The 21,454-nt window shown below is 39.8% G+C and overlaps 2 protein-coding genes across 6 annotated transcripts; both read left to right on the top strand.

The window, feature by feature from the left end:
• Positions 1 to 130: 130 nt before the first annotated feature.
• Positions 131 to 9,603, top strand: golm2 (golgi membrane protein 2). Of its 3 annotated transcripts, XM_085908371.1 has the most exons (10): positions 131 to 1,209; positions 3,499 to 3,553; positions 3,915 to 4,017; positions 4,296 to 4,386; positions 4,533 to 4,650; positions 5,607 to 5,690; positions 5,874 to 6,146; positions 6,270 to 6,401; positions 8,137 to 8,304; positions 9,011 to 9,603. In XM_085908371.1, exons 1-10 carry the CDS (start codon positions 883 to 885, stop codon positions 9,085 to 9,087), a joined length of 1,428 nt encoding a protein of 475 aa, XP_085764497.1. In that variant the 5' UTR covers positions 131 to 882; the 3' UTR covers positions 9,088 to 9,603. The 3 variants fall into 3 exon arrangements, with proteins under 3 accessions (XP_085764497.1, XP_085764499.1, XP_085764498.1); XM_085908373.1 differs by lacking the exons at positions 8,137 to 8,304; positions 9,011 to 9,603 and adding an exon at positions 6,870 to 7,810; XM_085908372.1 differs by lacking the exon at positions 8,137 to 8,304 and having other exon boundaries at positions 132 to 1,209.
• Positions 9,604 to 10,548: 945 nt separating this feature from the next.
• On the top strand, positions 10,549 to 20,620 carry ctdspl2b (CTD (carboxy-terminal domain, RNA polymerase II, polypeptide A) small phosphatase like 2b). Of its 3 annotated transcripts, none has more exons than XM_085907874.1 (13): positions 10,549 to 10,735; positions 13,798 to 13,988; positions 14,541 to 14,664; positions 14,755 to 14,901; positions 15,046 to 15,285; positions 15,426 to 15,522; positions 16,071 to 16,182; positions 16,260 to 16,346; positions 16,713 to 16,775; positions 16,892 to 16,971; positions 17,076 to 17,202; positions 17,669 to 17,764; positions 17,879 to 20,620. In XM_085907874.1, exons 2-13 carry the CDS (start codon positions 13,824 to 13,826, stop codon positions 17,942 to 17,944), a joined length of 1,404 nt encoding a protein of 467 aa, XP_085764000.1. In that variant the 5' UTR covers positions 10,549 to 10,735; positions 13,798 to 13,823; the 3' UTR covers positions 17,945 to 20,620. The 3 variants fall into 3 exon arrangements, with proteins under 3 accessions (XP_085764000.1, XP_085763998.1, XP_085763999.1); XM_085907872.1 differs by having other exon boundaries at positions 10,551 to 10,735; positions 14,752 to 14,901; XM_085907873.1 differs by having other exon boundaries at positions 10,552 to 10,735; positions 13,801 to 13,988; positions 14,752 to 14,901.
• Positions 20,621 to 21,454: the final 834 nt, after the last annotated feature.

Genomic DNA, 21,454 nt, shown 5'->3' with positions numbered 1-21,454 from the left:
TGCACACCGAAGCCCAACATCTCTTTAATGTCTGGTTCAACGGAAACGACGCCGACTCCGTGCCACGTAACACACAAATCACAATTTGAGCTTTTATTTTGAAAATATTTCCCGCGAGCGCGCTGTGTTCTGTTTATTCCATCGAACTGGACACTGGACCAAAATCAGACGTTGGAAGACAGCGCGGTGATCTATCTCGGCGCTTATTCTGAAGGTTTGCGTGGGTTTAACCGGTTGTATTAACTCGGCTCGAAATCAATTTCGCGCGAAACTTTGCAGGGAATAGTCGCCGATTTTGTTCGCTTTTCTACGCATTGTTTTTAAGCTAATGAAGGTGCTGTCTCGAGAGCCGGACTGCAGTGTAATGGTTTGAGGGGCTAACGTGGATTGGCAATCGGAAAAAACAACAACACTCGTATTGAATTTTTGCACCAAAGCCCTGAAATATAACTGAACGACGGGGCGATTTTTTTATTTTTTTTTATTAAATCTGGGTGAAAAGAACTAACTGTCCGCTAATGCTATATAGCTCCAGTTAGCTGTATCATTTACGCGTCCTCGCGCCTCTGCCACGGAGCAGTGCAGAGATCCACTTCCACGTATCGTCTACTGTGCAGTGTTACCCTGCCAGCTGGGCTAGGCCACGTCCTTCTTGGTCTGACATTGGGCGGACTTGAAGGAAGATGCCCAGTATGCGGAAGGCAGACGAAGAAAGAAGCATGAGAGATGTGAGAAGTCTTGGCCATTAATGATTTGCGTGCGAGGTTTGTGTTTCTGAGAGGTTGCCGCATACACACGGCATGTCACGTACACCGGGGAAATACTCTCTTTGAGGCAAACGGTCAAAAAAGCTGAAGTGACAGTTAGAATTTCTATTCGGACATGATCGGCTTCGGCGCAAACCGACGAGGAGGCCGCCTCCCGTCTTTCATCCTCATCTTCCTCATGGCGATCATCGTCATACTAGCGTTCAACTACTGGACCGTATCCAGCAAGCACGGCCGTTTACTGGATGAGTTGGTGGAGGTGCAGTCGCGGGTGAAGCGCACGGACGCGGCCAGGAGCCGATTGGAGAAGCGCAACTCTGAGCTCATGGCGCAGGTGGACACGCACAGAAAGCAGCTGGACAAGAAGGATGGAGACTACAGCGTCATGGAGGGCAAGCTGCAGGCCCGAGACGCGCTCGCCAAAAAGTGCACCGACGAAAAGGTAGTGTCCAAGAGCCCCCTCATGTGCAACTCGTTTTGATCCAGCACTAAAGTACACGTGCCTACTGCAGTAGTGGTTGTACCAAAGTTTTTCATTTAGCCATGCTTTATTTCCCTTGATCACATTTTCTATCTGTACAGAAGGCCTGTTATGTCTAGTTTATTTCCCAATGTCCTCACAGGCTGAGTAAAAGAATCAATCCCATCAATATCTTGTAATGCTGTTGGTTTTTGCAGGATTATTTCCCGCGTTTTGTGTATGACATTTAAACTCTATTCAGGCTGGACAGTGTAAAAATTTTTTTAAATTTTGTTCTCATTGTTCCTTTAGGAGTACAATGGCATGCATCAAAAGAACTCCTTTTGTATGCATGACTTTTATACAGCTTTTGCCCAAATTATTATTATTTTTTAACTCTGGATGATTTACAAACTGTTGGCACTATGTCAAACGTTTAGCCTTATTGAGTAAATTACTCCTCCAAATGAACTCTTCTGAGGTATAGCGACACTAAACCCATCCAAAACCTTTCCACCAACACACCTTACACTGACAACAGGTGGATGAGCAAACAGACATGGACTTCCTTGTTGGTGTTGTATTAGTACGTTTGTTGAAGGTTGGGGCACCTAGCACTGAGCCTTAAGTTTAGTAAGTCTCATTTGTCATATATGGCCACATTTCACACTTACCGTATTTTCCGCACCATACGGCACACTTAAAAGCCTCTAATTTTCTCTAAAAACAAAGGTGCACGTTTTATTAAGGTGCGCCTTGTGTGTGGACCAAATTCCAAAATCTGTAAAGTTGTTTTGTGTGACTTCCGTAATATACATGTATGTAATATGTAGGCTCGATGAACCAATCAGAGGGCATTACGTTTTACGTAGATTGGGGCGGTAAACCAATCAGAGGATTTTACACAACATGTAAAGTACGTACCTCCGCCGCCATTGATACTATCGTTTGTGCAAAGCATTAGGACCCTCTAAAATGGCATAGACAAAGAGACATGCTTACAAGGCAACGGAACTGACTGCCTTTCTCCTGTGATGTTATTATTATTATTTTTTTTACATAAGCCATGTCATGCATGCACCCTATAATAGACTATCTGTGGATTAAGTACAGAAAAGCTTCCGGAATTGAGTCTGCGCCTTTCTAACCCCAAGCGCCTTATGGTGCGGAAAATACGGTACTACAAAAAATCTTATTCGCACTTGCTCTGTTCAAACATTTAATCTTTTTGCTTTCATGTGGTGTGGGGTGCTTTGTTTGGAAAAAGACACTATGCATTATTTCCAAAAATGTTCCCATGTGTCTTAAAATATCTAAGAAGATCTCATTTTAAAAAAGGACCCCAAGTATTATAGTACAAACTTGCCCCTCCTTTTATAGCCTTAAATTATTTTGTTCAGTTTGAAAACTATTTATAGTTGAATAATTTTGGGGTGGGCAGCACGGTGGTTGACTGGTTAGCACGCCTGCCTCGCAGTGCAGTGGTTGAAGGTTCAATCCCGGTTCCGTACTTACTGCGTGGAGGTTGCATCTTGAGGAAAAGCGGTAATACCATTGTATAAATATCTACTATTATATACTATTATGTGATATGTTATGACATCATGCCCATGTAAACATTTTCCACAATTAGAAGCCAGAATTGCTTGGATAGTAACAGTCATTCTTTGCTGAATTTCTCGCACTAGTAAAAACAACAAGCATAATTAATGAATGAACAATTCAAATAAATGCATAAATGGCTTGCCATACCTTACAATTGGCGCTTTGCATAATAGAAATAAACTGAATGACATCAATTATTCCACTGTAAAGTCAACGGCACACTCATTTGAGCACTGCCCTATGCACACAAAATGTAGATGTGTCACACACAATTATATTCGTTGGATTATTCCTTGCAACGTTGACAACAACAATATTAATTTGCAGAATTGCCCGAAAACTCACAGCACTTGGTCACGCATGGGCTATACGTTCCTTCTGCTGGAAAGAACTACCTGTAGTCACTAATACTATACAGTCGTGGCATAGATGGATGAATATATATTTGTAATTAATAAAGGATATTTTTTCAGACAAAGAAAGCAAAATTGGCACCTGCCGCATCCCATTTCTCATGGTACGCTAGTGTATACGCTAGAAATAAGCTCAGGACATTTGCGCTGTACTGTGTAAAGGACCACAAATTTAAGATGAAAAAAAGTCATTAATAAAACCAGTGTCATACACAAGGCACTTTCTTGACATTTTGTTATCTGTGTTCTCAAGGTTAAGATGCAGGGTGACCTCTCAGCCCAAATGACCGAAATCCAAAGGCTGAAAGGTAAGTCTAGCAAATGGCTCAATCAAGCATGACCTGATTTGCCTATTCCAGGCACTATTTACGTACAGTACCAATAATTAACCAGAGATGGCCAATTCTAGTAGGCAGGACTTGGGGAATAGCAAGAATGAATCGCACCCCACAGTTCATTTTGTGTTCCCCAATGAACGTCACCATTACAAATTGAGAAGTTAATCAGCACTTGACTCGGTTAGTGAAGGTTACACAGACTAACAAAAAAAACTACTTTTTTTTAATAACTTCCTCATTCCTCCATCTGTGACATTCAACAACTGGGATGGAATGCCCACCTCTAGAATTAACAATTTAAAAAGCATTGTTATTTGTTTGTGTGTGACAGAGCAACTGAATGATTTGAAGCAAGAATTTATGAAACAGGAAGATCAGATAAGAGAAGTTAAAAAGAATAGAACCACCTTGGAGAGAAAGCTGGAATATGAAAGGTATGGCAATGATTTCTGCTTTCTTTCTTCTGAACTTTCAGAAATTTAACATCATCCGAGATTAACTCTGGAATGAATGTACCAATATGAATTTCCTCAAACCATTTGCGTACATTTTAAGAGTAGAAAAACAATCATGCTGCAGTGTTCATTTATTAAGAATTTCAGTTTAGGATGCAGCTTTCTCATTAAAAACCCACTCTAATCTGATTTAGATGTTATTTGTTATTTATTGTCATGCATAATCTTTGATTGACTTTTGCATGTGTACTGCATAGTTTACAGTGTGGACGTCAGATTGCACAGTTGAAAAGTGAGTATGAAGAATCAAAGAAGACTCTAGAAGAGGAAGCTGTAAAGCTGAGACGGGTTCGTATTTGCTCATATGGTCGATATTTATTTCATAGTGAAATAAACAAAGTGTCGCCGGCATTTACTATATATTGTAGAATGTGATTTTATTGTATTTTTGCTGTTTAGTGTTTCTATTGGGTTTTTTTCTGTTCACTTTTTAGAATGCAATTGACGGTCAAAAAGGCGTAGTGGCCGGAAGACATACTGAGGGAGCTCTGGGTCTGGCTGAAGAGCGCCACACAGTGGCAAATCGCCGGCATGACACTCCAGATTTAAAAGGTACTGATGATAACCGTTACATTAAACATAGTCAATGCGAACTATTGGTAAAATAGTAAGTAATCTAACAAAAATCTTGGAAATTGGAAAAATAACAACAACGCATACTAAACTCAGATGCACCACAGTCAACAAGCTGTCAAGACAAGGATATTTAGTTACTTGCTGTGTTTTGTGGGAGGAATGATGATGTAACAACAGTGTTATTAGTCCTTTTAATGGGGAAAAAAATAAATGAAAAAAAAACTGCTTCAGTGCCATCAATGCACTTTGGTGGATAGGGGCCTCTTTGTATATGAATAAACAGAAGGGGACTGGCACCATATATTCGTTTCGAGTACATTAAATTCAGTGATAATATCATCTTTATAATGTACATTTCTATACTCATGGTTATAACTGTGTAAGGACCCTCACCAAAATGAAGGCATTGCAAATGCATTATTACAATTTTCAGAGCACTGACATTCCATGAATACACGATATTTTTTAAGGCAGCAGTCCTCAAACATTTGTGTGCCACTACCTACTTATGTGAAAAAGCGGACCCACATAGAATCAAGTAAAAACACATGATTGATGAAATATCACTCATTATTCGCTACGCTTCATATTGAATGACCATCAGTGAGTTTTGAAGAAATACTATTTTTTTTATTATTTTGGGGTTTAAAAAATAAATAAAAATCAGTGCATTTCATTGGGAGTCAATTGTACGCGGTTGTCAGTAATTTCATGGTTAATTCCCAACATCGATATCGACTCACAATCAGGTGGTGATCATGAACCGTAAAAAGAATAGCTCAGCACCAGTCAAAAATATTCTATCCTGCACTGTGTTGTGTTCATTATCATGGGAATGATTAGGTTGTCTCAAATATCCACTTTTTTTTTTAATTTTTTTTTTTTTTTATAAATATTCTCATAAACTGACATTATTCCATACTCTTTGACAGATGTCATGGGTAAGCCAGGCAGTGATGCTGGCATGCCTGGTATTGAAGACAGTGAGGTGGGAAAACTTGATGAAGTACAATTTGGTAAGTAATATATGAGTTTCTGAAGACATTTTTATCAAAACAAAACAAAAAGATAAATTTACAGTCGACTTGACTGGATGGATGGGAATACTAAGAGGCTGGCAGGATCATTGTGTCTCTTGTTTGGACAGTGTGGTACCATATTCTTAGGTGTTCTCGGGTTGCCTTGCCATTTGTTGACAGAATTGAAGAAGCCAGCCATCACTCTGAAGCGTGTCGAAGCTCCCGATGCGGTTTTGGGTGTCGACGCTGGACCTGGTATTGGGGCAGCTGATGGCCCAGGGGTACCTGGCTTATCACTCGACCAACCCCGACTCCAGCAGGACAGAGGGGAAGGCCAAGCAGCTGTGATTGCCGCCCCAGGTGTCATCAAGCTAGCAGATAAACCAATCGTTTTTGAAGACAAGTCAGATATCAAAGCAGATGAGCTGGGTGAACAGCAAAGACAACTTCGAGGTAAAATCTGCACTCCGTTCCATTCATGACGATTCCAATCATTTGAAGAGAGGGAAAAAAAAAAAATCCATGATATACACGTGTTGGGAAATCTGATGGAAAAACAATTTCTTTTCCTGTCAGCCCCAGATCTCAAAGCAGCAGGTGAACGGTTGAAGGGGATTCCATTGCCTGCCAACCCTGCCCAGGTACCCAAGCCCATCCAACCACATCACAAAGACCAAGTTCCAGCAGGGGCACTCCATCATCACCAAAGTAAGTATGACCTAAGACAAACGTTTATGAAATACTTGCTTTTGAATGGATGCGGTAAGAATATCTTGCAAGTGCAACACGATAATTGGATGGTGGCACAGCTATTATTGTTGGTTTTGCACTCTGCTACTGTCACGCCTACCGGATGTGCAAATAGAAAACTGCCCATTGCAGTCTGACTATTTTGTATTCCACCAAGTATTAGTGCTCTACACTAGTACAGTACACGACTTGTGTGTACAAGTCTATGTTGACATAGTATTTAGCTGGACCCTTTAGTGGTAATCGAATGAGTCTTCAGTCTTTTTTCCGTTGGTCACTAAATGACACGTTTAGTTATGACTTCAAGCAACTTTTAATACCCTTTATCTTGGGACCTGTGGGTTATTTCCAAATCGGTTCCATATTATGTCGTGGGACATAAATCTAAGAAAGTTTTCATGATCTATCATTATGATGGATTCAAAGTTCCAAAGTGAGGATTCTCAGCGATGATGCTTCAGCCATACGGCTCAGACTGGGGTCACAGGTTTTGAAGAAGGGGACACGTGGCACCACCCAGAAGATCCTTTCCTAGTTCCTGGCTTCTGCTCCGCAACCAGTTTCCTCCTCTTTCCTGTTTTATTAAAGTATTTTCTTCTGCCTTCCCTACACGTCAGTATCCTGCTTCAAACCCTGTACTGTATTTACCTCCCATCATCATTTTTTCCCCCACTGTTCTTAGTTCATGGATTGGGTGTACTTGTTGGAAACATGTTACTGCTGCCATCTGACATGTTTATATCTCCAAAATCCTGAACAACAACATGCCAGATATGATCACATTTTATACTATCACATATCGGTAATATTTATCAACTCTAATAGTGGTATTTTTTTTTCACCCCAACACTAAGGGGAAAGCCCCATTTAGTCCTCTGGCCCTGCATTACTTTTCAGGGTCCAGAATGTATTGCAAGACGAGCTAAATGCAGTTGTACTTTGTACACGTATACCAGTATATACTTCAATAAAAGCCAGAGTTCAATCAACACCTTCTAGACCAGTGGTTCTTAACCTTGTTGGAGGTACAGGACCCCACCAGTTTTATAGGCGCATTCACCGAACCCCTCCTTTGCGAAAAGACAAAAAAAAAAAAAATCTAATTCAAGATATAGATGTTTTTCACTGATGCACAAAATGAGTCGTGCATGATCATCACCTTGTTCAAAGAACAAAACCAACACAATGCATGAACTCACAACAAATTACATACATGCAAATCAGTGTGCCTTTGCGAAAGCAGTTTAGATATGCGGTATCACGAATTTACACGATAAATCAGGCGTGTCCGGACCTTCGCAGTGGAGGCTCTGCCGAACCCCTAGGGTTCGATCGAACCCAGATTAAGAACCACTGTTCTAGACTCGTATAATACACTTTCAGGAAATGTATCAGTCTATTGTCAGAATTGCACTCAATTTTCCAGAGCAGCAAGACAAAAGTCAAATCAACACAGTATTTGATTCAGTGAAATGCAAAAGCAGCTCTCATGTAAGACTAAAAAAAAAAAGTCACTGTAATGCTCAGTAGCACTTCTTTCATCAGCCACCGTATATCCATTCTCTACCCCTTTCCGCTTCACCACCTGAACCTTTCAAGCATTTACTCTGCACTATTTCAACCACTCCTATCCCTTTTGTTTGCCTTCATTTCTCTCCCTTCCTGATGAGGCCCCCTTCTCTGCCTCCTGCAGGCCGGTTCTTTGACGAGATCGAGTCCCCAGTAGATCCGCAACATGGCTCTAAGCTAGCGGACTACAATGGGGACGATGGCAATGTTGGTGAGTATGAAGCCGACAAGCAGGCTGAGCTGGCCTACAATGAGGAAGAGGATGGTGATGGTGGGGAGGAAGACGTTCAAGGTGAGCCAGGCAGGAGGACTGGACTGCTTGTCCAGATGTGTATTCACCATTCCTCACTCCACTCCTCTTCTGCTGCCAAACCCTCCCTTCCCCCTAGCATTTTTTTCCCAAGCAGTTTGTTCTTAGAGTAGCTCACATTGCCATGAGTTTGGTCCTTGAATCCATCATCATATTTCTGGGCTCGAAGAAGATGCGCAATGCGGAATGAGTACAAGGAAATGTACAATAATGATCATAAGACAACTGAGGAAACCGGAGCGAGGAAGGAACTCGGACTTTGGTCAATGTGATTCACTCACCATCTACTGCCTGTGCTGCATTTTTAGCGATCACACCTGTCTGAGCTGAGCCACATCTACTAGATAAAAGTAGTTCACTTGTCTGTGCGCGCATGTCTGAAACTGAAATTTGAAACGTGGAAATTCACACCCATTATCATTTTTTTGTTTCATATTTCGTTTTGATTTGTCTTTCCTTCATCTTTATCTGTTTTGTTCGGACACAACTAAATGTTAACTGTTGCCACTGTTTATGATTAATTTACATGAATTGTGTATTGTTCATATGCTACATAACTGATTTGACAATGATTGATTTTTTTTTTCCCCCCAATATGAAATCCTATTTAATTAGAGCATCGGAGTATTTTTGTGTGCAGTTATGCCTCCTTCAAACATTTCTAATTTCTTTTGCCCTTTTCTTTCAGATGATGACGATCGGGATATGCAAGGGGATCGGGCTGTGGATTATGGAAAGCGACATCAAGCCATCGATATTCTCTGAATGTGAATTTTGTACAGTAAAATTTCATCCAAACATCAGGACTTTCTTATTTGGACATGAGAATGATTCCGAATTTACAGCTTGCATCATTAGTGCCATGGACCACTCCTACAAACAGATTACTACTGATGAATTTGAATAACGTTACTTAACAGGATAAGACAAATGAATATACAGTATAATCAGTTGGTGTGAATTGGTAATGGATTTAGCGTAGGACACTATACATTAGTGGTCTATACGTGGACGACTATTTTGCTGTAGGACCGAATGCCTCAGTTCATAGCTGAGTAATCTAAAATAGCATAGTTGACACCAACTTTGTGGAATTTTTTGTTTGTTTGTTTTTGCTGTGCTGAGATGTTTCAAAGAAGTTATTCTGACATTTGGACTCTACCACAATTTTTGGACGCTTACAAGAATGATTCTTCAGTTTTAGGTTTACAGTGGTGGGATAGCATTTGAAATGCCAAGGACTTTGCTTACAGTCTATTAAATCATTTTTTTTTTTGTGAACACACAAGCGGCCCTCGAAATGATTACTGTTCATGATTGTTAGACTCTCGATGATGGTATTGATGATGAACAAACCATGTTACTGAGATTAACTCTTTAGGTGACAAGCGCTTTTTTTCAATAAAATTTTCAGTTTTCATATCACTGTTTTGAAAAATTGTAGCTCGAAAATAGTTCAGCAATTTTGTGGTGTCCAAACTACAGCCTGGGGACCTTTTTTGTAGCTGTTCTAAAAGCTGGGGGACAGGGGTGCCACTGCTATAACTTTTCTTGCTGTGCAAAGACAAACATTTACAACTAAAATAGTATCATAATTTCTCTTTTATAACAATGTGGAGAATGAGGAAAATTCATTTTCAGAAACAAAAATGTTTCCCCTCCACATTCTGTTTTGTGTCAAGGTCCAACTCGTGATTGTCCTAAATATGGTTGTCTTAATACAGATTGCACATATTTTGGTTCATAATGTGGAGGGAGTGATCTCCTGAAACGGAATACAGCGCCACAGGCCACCCCAAAAACATAATAATAATGGAAATAAATCTCAGCTATTTGCCTTATCACTTTTAACAGAAATGGTGTAGGAGTTTTTCCAGAAATAACTACATTAAACACATTGTATAATTTACTTTACATTTTTATAAGTTGAAGAACAATTAAAGTGGCCCTTTCATCTTTCTATTTTTTTGTATGCAGCCCTCAGAGGAAAATGTTTGGACACCCTTGCCCTCAGTACAAGGCTATTATTTTTTTCTTTTGCATCTAGTTGCATCTTAACTAATCCCATTTATACTTTGCAGGACCACTATCTCGTGTAATTTGGAGCAATATTTTCGTCAAATCGTGCTATGTACTAGTAAGTAGGCAACCTTGATGATGCAAGCGCTCCAGGCGCCACTGCAGACTGGCTTGTGTTTGAGAGGTAAGGGGGCGTGTCTGTGTTCATACGGGTATTTACCTCGCAGAGCCTGAGCAGAGGCGGGAAATGGCGCCTAGTAACAACGGTGTGTCATTTCAGAAACGGCCATTGAGTAGATAAGAAATCTAGCCATATTACACGAAAACAAGTCAGTCGCTATGATGGCATTCGGGTCGTGAGCGGTTATTTCGAAAAATCAAGCAACGCCACAAAGTAAGTAGCCATCTATCTTTTTGCCGCATGTTTTATGTAATGTTGGCTGACGACAAGCAAAATATTTGCCTTTCCTGCCTGTGCACATCTGCTAGCCTGAAGCAGTTTTTTCCCCCCCAAGGAAGCTAAGGTGGCTCTATGCTAATTATGCTAAGCTAAGCAACAGCTTCGGGAAGCTAACTTGGGCCTTACATGGATACAGCTCATTTCGAGCTACCGTGACTAAATCCACACGTCACTGGCTTCACCCACGACAGCATAAAATAACATTTACATCACGTGAAAGCGCATAGTTGTCGCGACCCGCAGATGTGTCTTGTAACTTGCTGTGGGGAAAGCGAGCAGATGCATTCCACGACTGAACTTGGCTGTTTGTTAGCCAGCTCGAAGGCATATTTACCATTTATATTTTAACCCACTAAAACAACACAAATATACCTGTCTGAATTGCCGAATAAAACAACCATCCGGTCTTTTTTTTGTGTGTGAATGAGATGCTATGATAATTTACCCGATGTTACCGGGAGCAACGACTTTCATGTTTGACAGCCTCAACCACAATTGTCACACTAATCAAACGACATGGCAGTTGACAAAAGGATATAAACCGCTAGTTGTCACTGACAAGTGCCATGTTAATCTTATTTCGTCGAACTTGCAATGCCGCATTGATTTGGTAGTGCTGGTTAACATTAGCTTGTTTTGCGTCAGGGCTTCGTTTGAAGTTATTCCCTCGTCTTGTTCGTAAACGTTTCCAAGTTGGTCTCAACTTGACCGCAGAGTTAGTTACATGTTGCGCCGAAGAACGTAAACCCACCCGCGTTCATCTTTTGAACGTGGAATGTTCCTTCATGGACAGACTGTGGTGATTTGCTGGACAATCGGAATAAGAATGAAAAGGGATTATGGGTGGGGATTTGGTGATTTGTCGATGCCTACATTTTCGATACACGCTCTACACGCCGGATTCCCAGAGACGATCGACCGCCGTAGCTAACGTCTGTTGGAAGCATGCATTTTTCTATTTCCCGCTCACTTGCTTCCCCCTAGCAACAGCAATGTGCATGACCCTTGCGAGATGCATGATCCGAAATTGATAGCTGCAGTCTTCTTATTGGTGTTTATGTAGGGACCTCGAATAAATCGGAAGTTAATTCAGCAAAAGCAACAAAAACAACAGGGCTTTTACACATAAAGACCAAGTACAGTATTGATGAGCGGCTATGGTTGGTCTAAGTGTCAGTTCATTTCTAATGTATGCAGTTTATATATATATATATATATATATATATACATATATATATATATATATGTATATGTGTGTATGTGTGTATGTGTATATATGGGTATATATATATATATGTGTGTGTGTGTATGTGTATATATGGGTATATATATATATATATGTGTATATATATGTATATATGTATATATATATATGTATGTATATATATGTATGTATATATATGTGTATATATGTATGTATGTATATATATATGTATATGTGTGTGTGTTAATAAATTGTTAGTCAGCATTTGTTATTTATGGAACTGATTCTTATTATTATTATTGTTACTACTCTATTTGATATGTTTTGTTATGAATTGCTAAGTTTACTTCCTCTGGATATGTCCAGACACATTTCCAGTCTGCTGCTGTTACGCAAGCACAAGAGGCTGGGCTTTCCTTACAATTTGTGTTCCCAGTCTTAAGATTTCCATGTGCACAGGCCTAAAAAAAATGAGAGGTTACTATTGTAGTCTGCCGTATGTTAGCCAGGTATGGCTGAAATCACTAATTCAATGTACAGTATGTGTACTGTTTAAATTGAAACAACTTTCCAATCCATATGAAATTGTCAATCTATACGGTGTAAGATTTATTGTGGTCTGTTTTTAGTGTACCACTGAAAGTCAAGCCAGCTGCGGCTGCCGTGATGTAAGTGAAATGGGATGTTGAATACATCCAGATGTTTGCCGCAAGGCAAACCAGTCCCACAAAAGTATACACAGATACGCCCTCTCGTTTTGGTTATTTTAAATGTCAAAGAACCGTTTGTCTAACGTATGCAGTTTTTTTTAATGTATGTACATAATAGAATATCAGAAACAAAAGCAGTTTGGTAGCTTTCTGTTTCACGGCATATTAGAATAAAGTACACTTAGAGGAGAAGTCAACCTAAGACCTTCCAGTTTATTCTCAAATTGCCGTATTTAAGTGTTTATTTGTTTTTTAACTTTAGTCTACTAAATATTTATTCTAAAAAAAACATTCCTCTTTTTACTTACCACACTTAGTATTCAATCTCATTTGCAAAATGAAGCGACCGCTATATAAACAGTGATCATTAACGTCATTATCTGTGACAACTACCAGACTTAATGTTTCCCCATACGTCCCCCACACCCCTTCAGTATTGTGTTGGTGGTGCCGCTTTTAGTAGGTGCAATCTCAGTCCAATGTAGTATTTTAATAAAATCTAATACCACTATATTACAACATGCATTTACCATGTGTGGGGCATTTTTTACACACATCTTGGCATCTTCTCGCCTTGTATTTTCATCTGACTGATGCAGATGAGTATTGTGCACAACAGTTCTAATAGTAAGGGTGTAAGGAGATGGTCACAGTGAATCGAGAGTGGCGTTGTGACTTAAATTTATTGAGGCTTCATTGGGATTCTGGCCCTATTTATTTGTATCTTGGTAAAGGAGACATTCATCGCTCTTGTCTATTTGTTTTTACTCTTTGTGCTATTTGCTTGTATGTGTTGTGTAATGTGTCTACCGTGGGACGGTGGGAAATGTAATTTTGATCTCTTTGTGTGTATTAACATGTGAAGAAATTGACAATAAAGCTGACTTTGATCATATTTTTAGAGGATATCAAAGAGATAAATGAGTGAGGATGGACAAATTGTGTGTGGATTGCATCATGAAATATACTATCCTCGACAGCTAAAACAGTCAAACTTAATTCCGTTTTATCATTCAATTGTGTTAATTCCTTCTGTAAATTGTTTTCATTTCTTGTTTGACTCAGTGGTTTTCTTTCTGAAGCAGCTTTACATGTGACTGTGACAACGATGAGGCTGAGAATGCGTAAGGCGTCTCAGCAGCCGATCCCCAGTCTGGCTCCTCGCCCGTCTCGGAGCAAGCGAAGGCATTCAGAGGTGGAAGAGGATACTCCTACCACTGGTGGCAGGGGCTTGTTCTCAACTATCAAAAAGTTCATCAGAGGAAATGTTAAGGTAACTAGGACGATTTTAAGACAAGTGTCATCTTAATCGACAACTAATCTGTGATCTCATTGCTCGACAACAGTCAAGTGGTTGTTTACAGCCCATTTAAATTGTCTATATCCCCGTCTGTATTCCTGTGTGAAAACAGACTAGATATTTGGGGGGGTTGAATCAAAATAAGATTAAAAATGATTAAATGAATGATTGAAAAATAATAATTTGCTTCTGCTTTTACGTTGACTGACCCTGTTAGTGAATCACTTCCAAAACTTTCAAGAAGGTTGGTGATTATATCAATCCATTTAGTGTGATATTGCTTAATTGTTGTTTAGTTGTTTTTAAATCATTAAACAACACCAAATAAACAACATAATTTGATAATAAATAGTAATCAGGGGGAAAACATTTTTCTAACATGCAAAAGCTAATAATTGTGACAAATGAACCACATAGAAGAATAATTTGATTGAGAATATTTGATTTCAATAATGATGGATCTTCTTGTTACTCTTTTCTTTTAATACAAACAAAAAATAAATCTGACTTTGTTGGTGTGTTAAGGTGCAGCAGGAGAGCCCAACTAAGAAGGCCCGCCTCCACTGTGATGCGGACAACAACTTGATCACCTCAACTCCAGACACAAACACTTCCCTTAGGATTGACAGAAAAGGTTCTGTCAACGGATGTGAGTGGCACAGAGAACAGTTGTACTATTTATATATTTTTTACTAAAATGAACAGTCTTGTTTGAATTTTATCAATTGCTTTGCAGCAGTGACCAATCATGACAGGAGTAAGGAGAAGCCCAATGGCAGTCTGGAGGAGACCACTGCTGCTGAAGTGCCCACAAGCCCTCCCAGGACAACTCTTCTTGGGACCATCTTCTCTCCTGTTTTCAACTTCTTCTCAGCAGCTAAAAATGGTAGTCTTTGTTTTTTGTTTTATTTTTTTTTATTTTTTATTTTTTTTTTTAAATAACATTTCCTATGATAATACCATTGTGGCATCCTAAGTTAAGCATTATTTCTTGTTCGGTTATTAAAATGCTTACCCACCCTCCCTGCAGTCCCAACGGGATCTGACTCTCCAGACCAGGCATTGGAAGCTGAGGAAATAGTCAAGCAGCTAGAAATAGAACAAAGTGTAGAAACGCCCACCAGAACAGCGGCATCGACACAGGAACAATGCACCACCACTAACATCTACTCAAGTGTATCCCAGCTACCAATTCTGCGACCTCCTCACATCTCTGCTGGATACCACACAGTAGAGCAGAGAGAGACTGATGACCTTCCACCCCTCACTGGTAGGTCACATAGCAATGTAAAGTGTGTTTATGAACAAAATTCTTTATTAGTGTTTAGAGAGCGATGCAGAGTTATTCAGTGTTTTGTTTTTGTATGTTGATCGCTCATTTAATATAAACAACTTTTGCTCTGGTCCCAGCTCCAGGCTCCAGTCCAGATCTGACATACATGAACCCTCCTGCTACTGCAGTACCACCAGAAGCATCCTATGATGAAGACTGGGAGGTTTTTGACCCGTGAGTGCAAGTTATACTCATCGACATTTAAGGACCTCAATCCGTCTCTGAATAGGCTTTCAATACAGTATCATGAAGAAACTGCTTCAGTTTCTGCCAAAATGATGAACATCTTTTTATTTTCTAAGCGGTTGCTTCCGTTACTGCCAAAATAATGTACTTTTTAAAAAAATTTTAATGATCATTATTTATTATTACCTCTGCTCCCTAATGGTCCAGTGGTTAGGATGCGGAGCTTTCACCGCCTGCTGCCTGGGTTCGATTCCTGGTCAGGGAACCATATGCGGGCACATGTCAGTATCTCCCCCTGTGCTGGTCCCAAGCCCAGTTAAATGTGTCAGGAAGGGCATCTGGCGTAAAAACTGTGCCAAAGACTTCTCATGCGAATCATCTGGACAAAACCGTTTTTTTGCTGTGGCGACCCGTTCGGGGAAAACCAATACCGCAAGGAAAATCTAGTTCTGTGGTGTATATTTTGTTATCGGTTGGAATTGCCTTACCTGTACTTTGTATGGTCAACTGAACCACGTTTTTGTGTCTTTTTATAGGTATTTCTTCATCAAGCATGTCCCTCCATTAACAGAAGAGCAGCTCACTCGGAAACCAGCCCTTCCTTTGAAGACCCGTAGCACACCGGAATTCTCTCTGGTCCTTGATCTGGTCAGTTCCAGGATGCAAGATTTAATGAGTTGATGGATTTATGTAGCCTATTTATTCATTCATTCAATGTCTTCAAGGATGAAACGCTGGTCCACTGCAGTTTAAATGAGCTGGAGGATGCTGCCCTCACCTTCCCTGTACTCTTTCAAGATGTCATTTACCAGGTAACTGATGCCCTATTTAAGCCTGTAAGAGATCTGGGTGAATCCACATTTAGAAACCGCTTTAGATAGCCTGCCTGCTTGTCACTCATGTTGAGATAACACCACCTTTAAAAAAAAAAGCCTTAAACATCTCCTGATGCTGGCCATCTTTGCTAAATTTGCTACAGTAAAATCAGTTACATTTTTAGTAAAACAGATCAAGGTTTTTTTGTCCCCCTCGAGGGGAAAAAAAAAATCCAGAGGTTTTAGAAAGATGCTGATATGTCAGTCTCCACGGTACTCCCAAAAACAAACCAAGAATATGATCATGTTGACCAATAAGATTTAAGGTATATGTTGCACATGTGACCGTTTTCTCCTTTACAGGTATATGTGCGCTTGAGACCTTTTTTTAGAGAGTTTTTGGAACGCATGTCACAAATCTATGAGGTAACTATAGCGCGACTATTACTTATTTCATCTACCCTTATTGGATTTGAAACAATGGTGTTTAGCCCCCCGACCCTCTTGTTTTTTTTTTTTCGTTTTTTTTTTTTTTTTTTTAGATCATCCTTTTTACGGCATCTAAAAAGGTTTATGCGGACAAACTGCTCAACATCTTAGACCCCAAGAAGCAATTAGTCAGGTATGGTCTTTCTTTGTTATAATGATTGTAAGTAGGCATGTGGTTGTGTTTTCTGACCTTGTCAATTTATCCTTCTTTCCTGTCATTCCTGACTGTAACTATAGACACAGGTTGTTTCGGGAGCATTGTGTCTGTGTCCAGGGAAACTACATCAAGGATCTCAACATTCTTGGCAGAGATCTATCAAAGACCATCATCATTGATAATTCACCGCAAGCCTTTGCATATCAGGTGACTAGAAAGATATTATGTGATATGAGTTCTAGTTTTAAAAAAAGTTGATCTGAGAATATCCCATGGTGTAGTGACAGTAGCTCCTTTTAGTCAACAGTTGGCTGTTTGGTCATTTAAGGCAATTATTAGCTTGGTCTTAATCCACCATTGCCCAATTAATGGTTTGACTGTCAAATAGGATGACATTGTCAAAAAAAGCAGGTCAAATTGCCTTTTGTTTTGCACAGATTTGAAATCCCATCGGTCGCCTTTGAACTCTATACGTACGTGTTCTTTAAATATTGGTGATTTTTTTATGCCATCACGCAGAAATCAGACTAGAATCAGATACATTGTGGCTGCTTTTAACTAGTTTATCCATTTTTCCCAAAATGTGAAACTAGTCTACTTCCCATTTATTTTTTTCACAGCATTAAACATGACACAAACACAGTGAAGTTTTTAATTTGTAACTCCCGCACAGTTGTCCAATGGAATTCCTATTGAGAGCTGGTTCATGGACAAGAATGACAACGAGCTGCTGAAGTTGGTGCCCTTCCTTGAGAAGCTGGTTGAGATGGTAGGATGTCTTTCTTTCTTTTTTTTTTTTTTAATTGACTCTACCAGCAAGCTTGAACTTGAGTTTTTATGCAAATCTGTTCTGCCTTGACCCGTGTTGCTACTTCTTCAACAGGACGAGGATGTGCGGCCACATGTACGGGAGAGATTTCGTCTTCATGACATGTTGCCACCTGATTGAACTGCACTGTCTCATCTCAGATGAGGCTTAACAAGAAAGGACTGAAATCCATGTGTGTAAAAAGCCGCTTAAAACAAAATTATCGTCGCTTCATTTTTTGTTTTTTGAAAACCTACTGTTGCTTAAAAAAAAACACACTATCTGTTCAGAAGAAAAACTGTTTTTAAAAGAACTGGATGAAATTTTCTTAACATACACATGCAACAAGACACTTAGAAGTCTGAGTCGGTCCACTTTTTGACGGACTCTTCAGCTGTGGAGTGGGCTATCATCTCCACACTTTTTCAAGGTTTTGGTGCTTTCTCTGTGGCTCTCAAAAACCGCCTGTTAAGAAGAACTCAAACATGAGGCGTTGAACCCAAACCATCCATCCCCTGGTGCTGAAGCTATCGACACTCCAGTCTACACAGGAAAGACTGGCCTGTAAATCAATCTGCATTTGTGTTTACTCTTTGCCACACTCACACCAACTCTGTTATCTAGTGGTTGGCAAATTTTGTAGCCTGTTCAATCTGATGCATTCCGCTGTAGGTGAACCAAGGTTGTGTTGTTCTTATTTGTTTTGGTAAACCAATGTCTTTAGTTTGTAATTAGTGCTTCACCTTTGAAGTGTTTTGAAAGGAGGCACGAAAATGTTAACGATAAATGTAAGGGGTTTTTTTTTTTAAAAGAATGTCAGCAGATTTTTCTTCTCTGAGGCTTAAAGGTTTTATCTTCTTCACTGTAGACACAGCAGAGCGCTTTTAAGAAATTTGGTAGAACATATTGCGTTGCATAAGGCTTGAGGGCATTCATGTTGGAAGTGATGTGTCAAGTTAATGTTGCAGTATTTGATTTTTGTCAATCAGTGTTGTCCTTTACTTGTAAATCTAGTATTCTGTCTTAATCACAGACTGTGTCTTTCAGTCGTGAATTGAAATTTGATGGCTATCAATAGCATATTGACAATGTAGCGCGGCCAGTGTCTCTCGACATCTGGTCAAAACCTCGAACCAGCCAATATGGCACCAGCAACATATTTTTTCCCGGTCAGTCTCAGTGAGCACCTTTTATGTATGCTTGTACACGGAAATGATTTTTGATGAACTTATTTTTTTTTTTCTCTCTCTCTGCTCATGAGACAGGACAAATGTGCATCATAGCGATGATTTGCTTAATCCAATTTCTTGTCAATGTATTGTGATAACTGGGCAATGTTTTGTTTAAGGTTTGTATCAAAGTGCTTTTATATTTTTACTGGCACAAATTGACAGCTTTGGTCTGGGTTGCTATATCGTGCCATACAATTCATTTCTCAGCTTGTAGCATTTTTCAGTGTTCATGCTTTTAATGGTTACACAAAAAAAAAAAAAAAGACGACAATCGGACCGCAAAGTCCCGCAAAGCACCAGGCATTCCCGCACGTTTGTGCACTTGCATTAATTTGTGTCCAGTGTGTTAGATTAGCCAGATGAATGTTGCTCTGCTCTGGCCAAACAATTCCCGTTGTTGCAGGCAGGCAGATATCAGAGATGGTTGCCATCTGTTCAGCACCTGGCCCTTATTGCCTTTTTGCGTCGGATGTTGCTTGCGCTCCAGGAATTCAATTGAGCTTGTGTTTCTTGTACATCTTAGGCGAGCTAGGCGGCAAAATCTAGAGGGTGGCAAAATCATCGAAAAATTCCGCCCCAGCATTTTTTCCCGCCCATTCTACCGCTGTCACTCCCCTACCCAAGGATGGAAAAATTTAGGGGGTGGCAAAAAGATAACTTGGAAATTGCTGGGGGTGGGGGCACTTTTTCGGGAGTTGCTTTGGCCGACGAATAACCTGACAAATGATGCAAGTCACAATGAGTATACTTGTACTGATGAGTGGACATCTAGACACTGAATGTAAATTGTGCAAGGGTGGAAGTCGCAGGTGTCTTTACAAATCCTTCCTCAAGTTTTAGAACAAATAGATGGAAGCATTGGAGAGTGAGGTGAAGTTTTGAACAATGCGAAAAAGAACACGCACTTTGGGCTGCCGCCCCCGTGCCCACATCTGCCACCAATTGTTTAAGCCAACATTTCGTATTCAAGCCTCACTGAGAGATTGTGTGACGGTTGTGAGTTTGAATGGTTCTCACGACTGTTTCTGAAGGAACTCGGAGAGGCATTTAATGCGCGTCATCCTGTTCCTTTTAATGTGCATTACAAGTTTATTGTACACTTGGTGTGGTATAATACATACAGCCTGGTGTTTTTTTTTTTTTTAATCCTTAAAAGTAAGGAAACATATTTTGTAGCTTGGATTTTAAAAAGGCATGTTTATTATATCAGCTTTGAAACTGTATTGATTAACTTCAGATGGAGTGTTTTATTTTCTCTTGAAAGTATTTGTTTAGTTTAGCCCAATGTCACTAAACTGTTAAGCTTAGCATGTAAAGGATACAGTTTAGTTTGTGGCAGAAGTCCTGAGTTAAATTTTAGTCAAGGCACTTTCCTGCTAAAAGTAAAGTCTTTCTGAAAAGTAATAATCCCCCCTCCCACCCGTACCCTTCAATCTCATGTTATGCTACTTTACTTGTAAGAATTATTTGTGCAGAAGATGTATTTAAATGTTTAAGACATCTTTGTTAGCCGCTAGGCTATGTACTATTGTAAAGTGTATATACAGTTACATTGAATTTCTGAAACAAAGTTTTAAAGTTAAAAGCCTCATTGTTGTTGTTGTTTTTTTTTTCCTGGAGACCATGTGAGACAAAGTTCTGAAGGGCGGTTCGCATATTGGGCTTTTTAGTTTTTCCAGGATGAACCAAAAATGCACTTTAGCTTTTTATCGTAAACTTAAAGGTATAATGGCTCAAATTTAGTGTCATCTAGCTCCGAACTAATAAAATAACCACATTTTACAGCGGGTGCATTTTTTAAGCCTGCGTAATAGGACGTTTCCGAGGCAAGCCTACCACAATGTCTTCGGCATAATTAATTGCAAGTGAAATGTCATCACAAAACTTAGTATTCCTTCAAGAAAGTGCATAGCATTTGCTACTCATTGATCCTGCCCAGGACCTGAACTATCATCCTGTCATTTCAGTCAAATGCCCTTAAATTTGAGTATGAGTTCTGACAATGCACACGTGAGGAAGCACGTGCCTCATCAAACCACCACCACTCGTCGTCCTCCTCATGGATAGACACTTGAGGCACATGTCACATCAGTCCCTGCAGCCAGTCTGGTGTCTCCTGACTCGGGTTTCCCACGACACAACTTGAATCGTTAATATTTCATAATGTCTTACTGCCCAAATCCGGCCTGTGTTTCACGGCCCTTATTTCGCACCCGCCCCTTTTCAACCAGTTTTCAATTTCAATTTTCTAGAGCAGGTGTAGATTTGCAAGACAGTCAGGATCATATAGAGGAGAGAAACTTCCGAATCATGGAAGTCACAGATCTTAACCGGACATGGTCGGCCTTTTTATGATTTGACGGAATAGTTACTGTATAAACATTCTTTATTCTGCAACGGGAATTGAATACGTTCTTTT

The sequence above is a fragment of the Syngnathus leptorhynchus genome, chromosome 3 (genome assembly GCF_054491065.1).
Source record: "Syngnathus leptorhynchus isolate UIUO chromosome 3, UIUO_Slep, whole genome shotgun sequence".
Taxonomy (NCBI): domain Eukaryota; kingdom Metazoa; phylum Chordata; class Actinopteri; order Syngnathiformes; family Syngnathidae; genus Syngnathus; species Syngnathus leptorhynchus.
The sequence above is the reverse complement of the archived record's forward strand: the minus strand, read 5'-3'. Positions and strand labels throughout refer to the sequence as shown.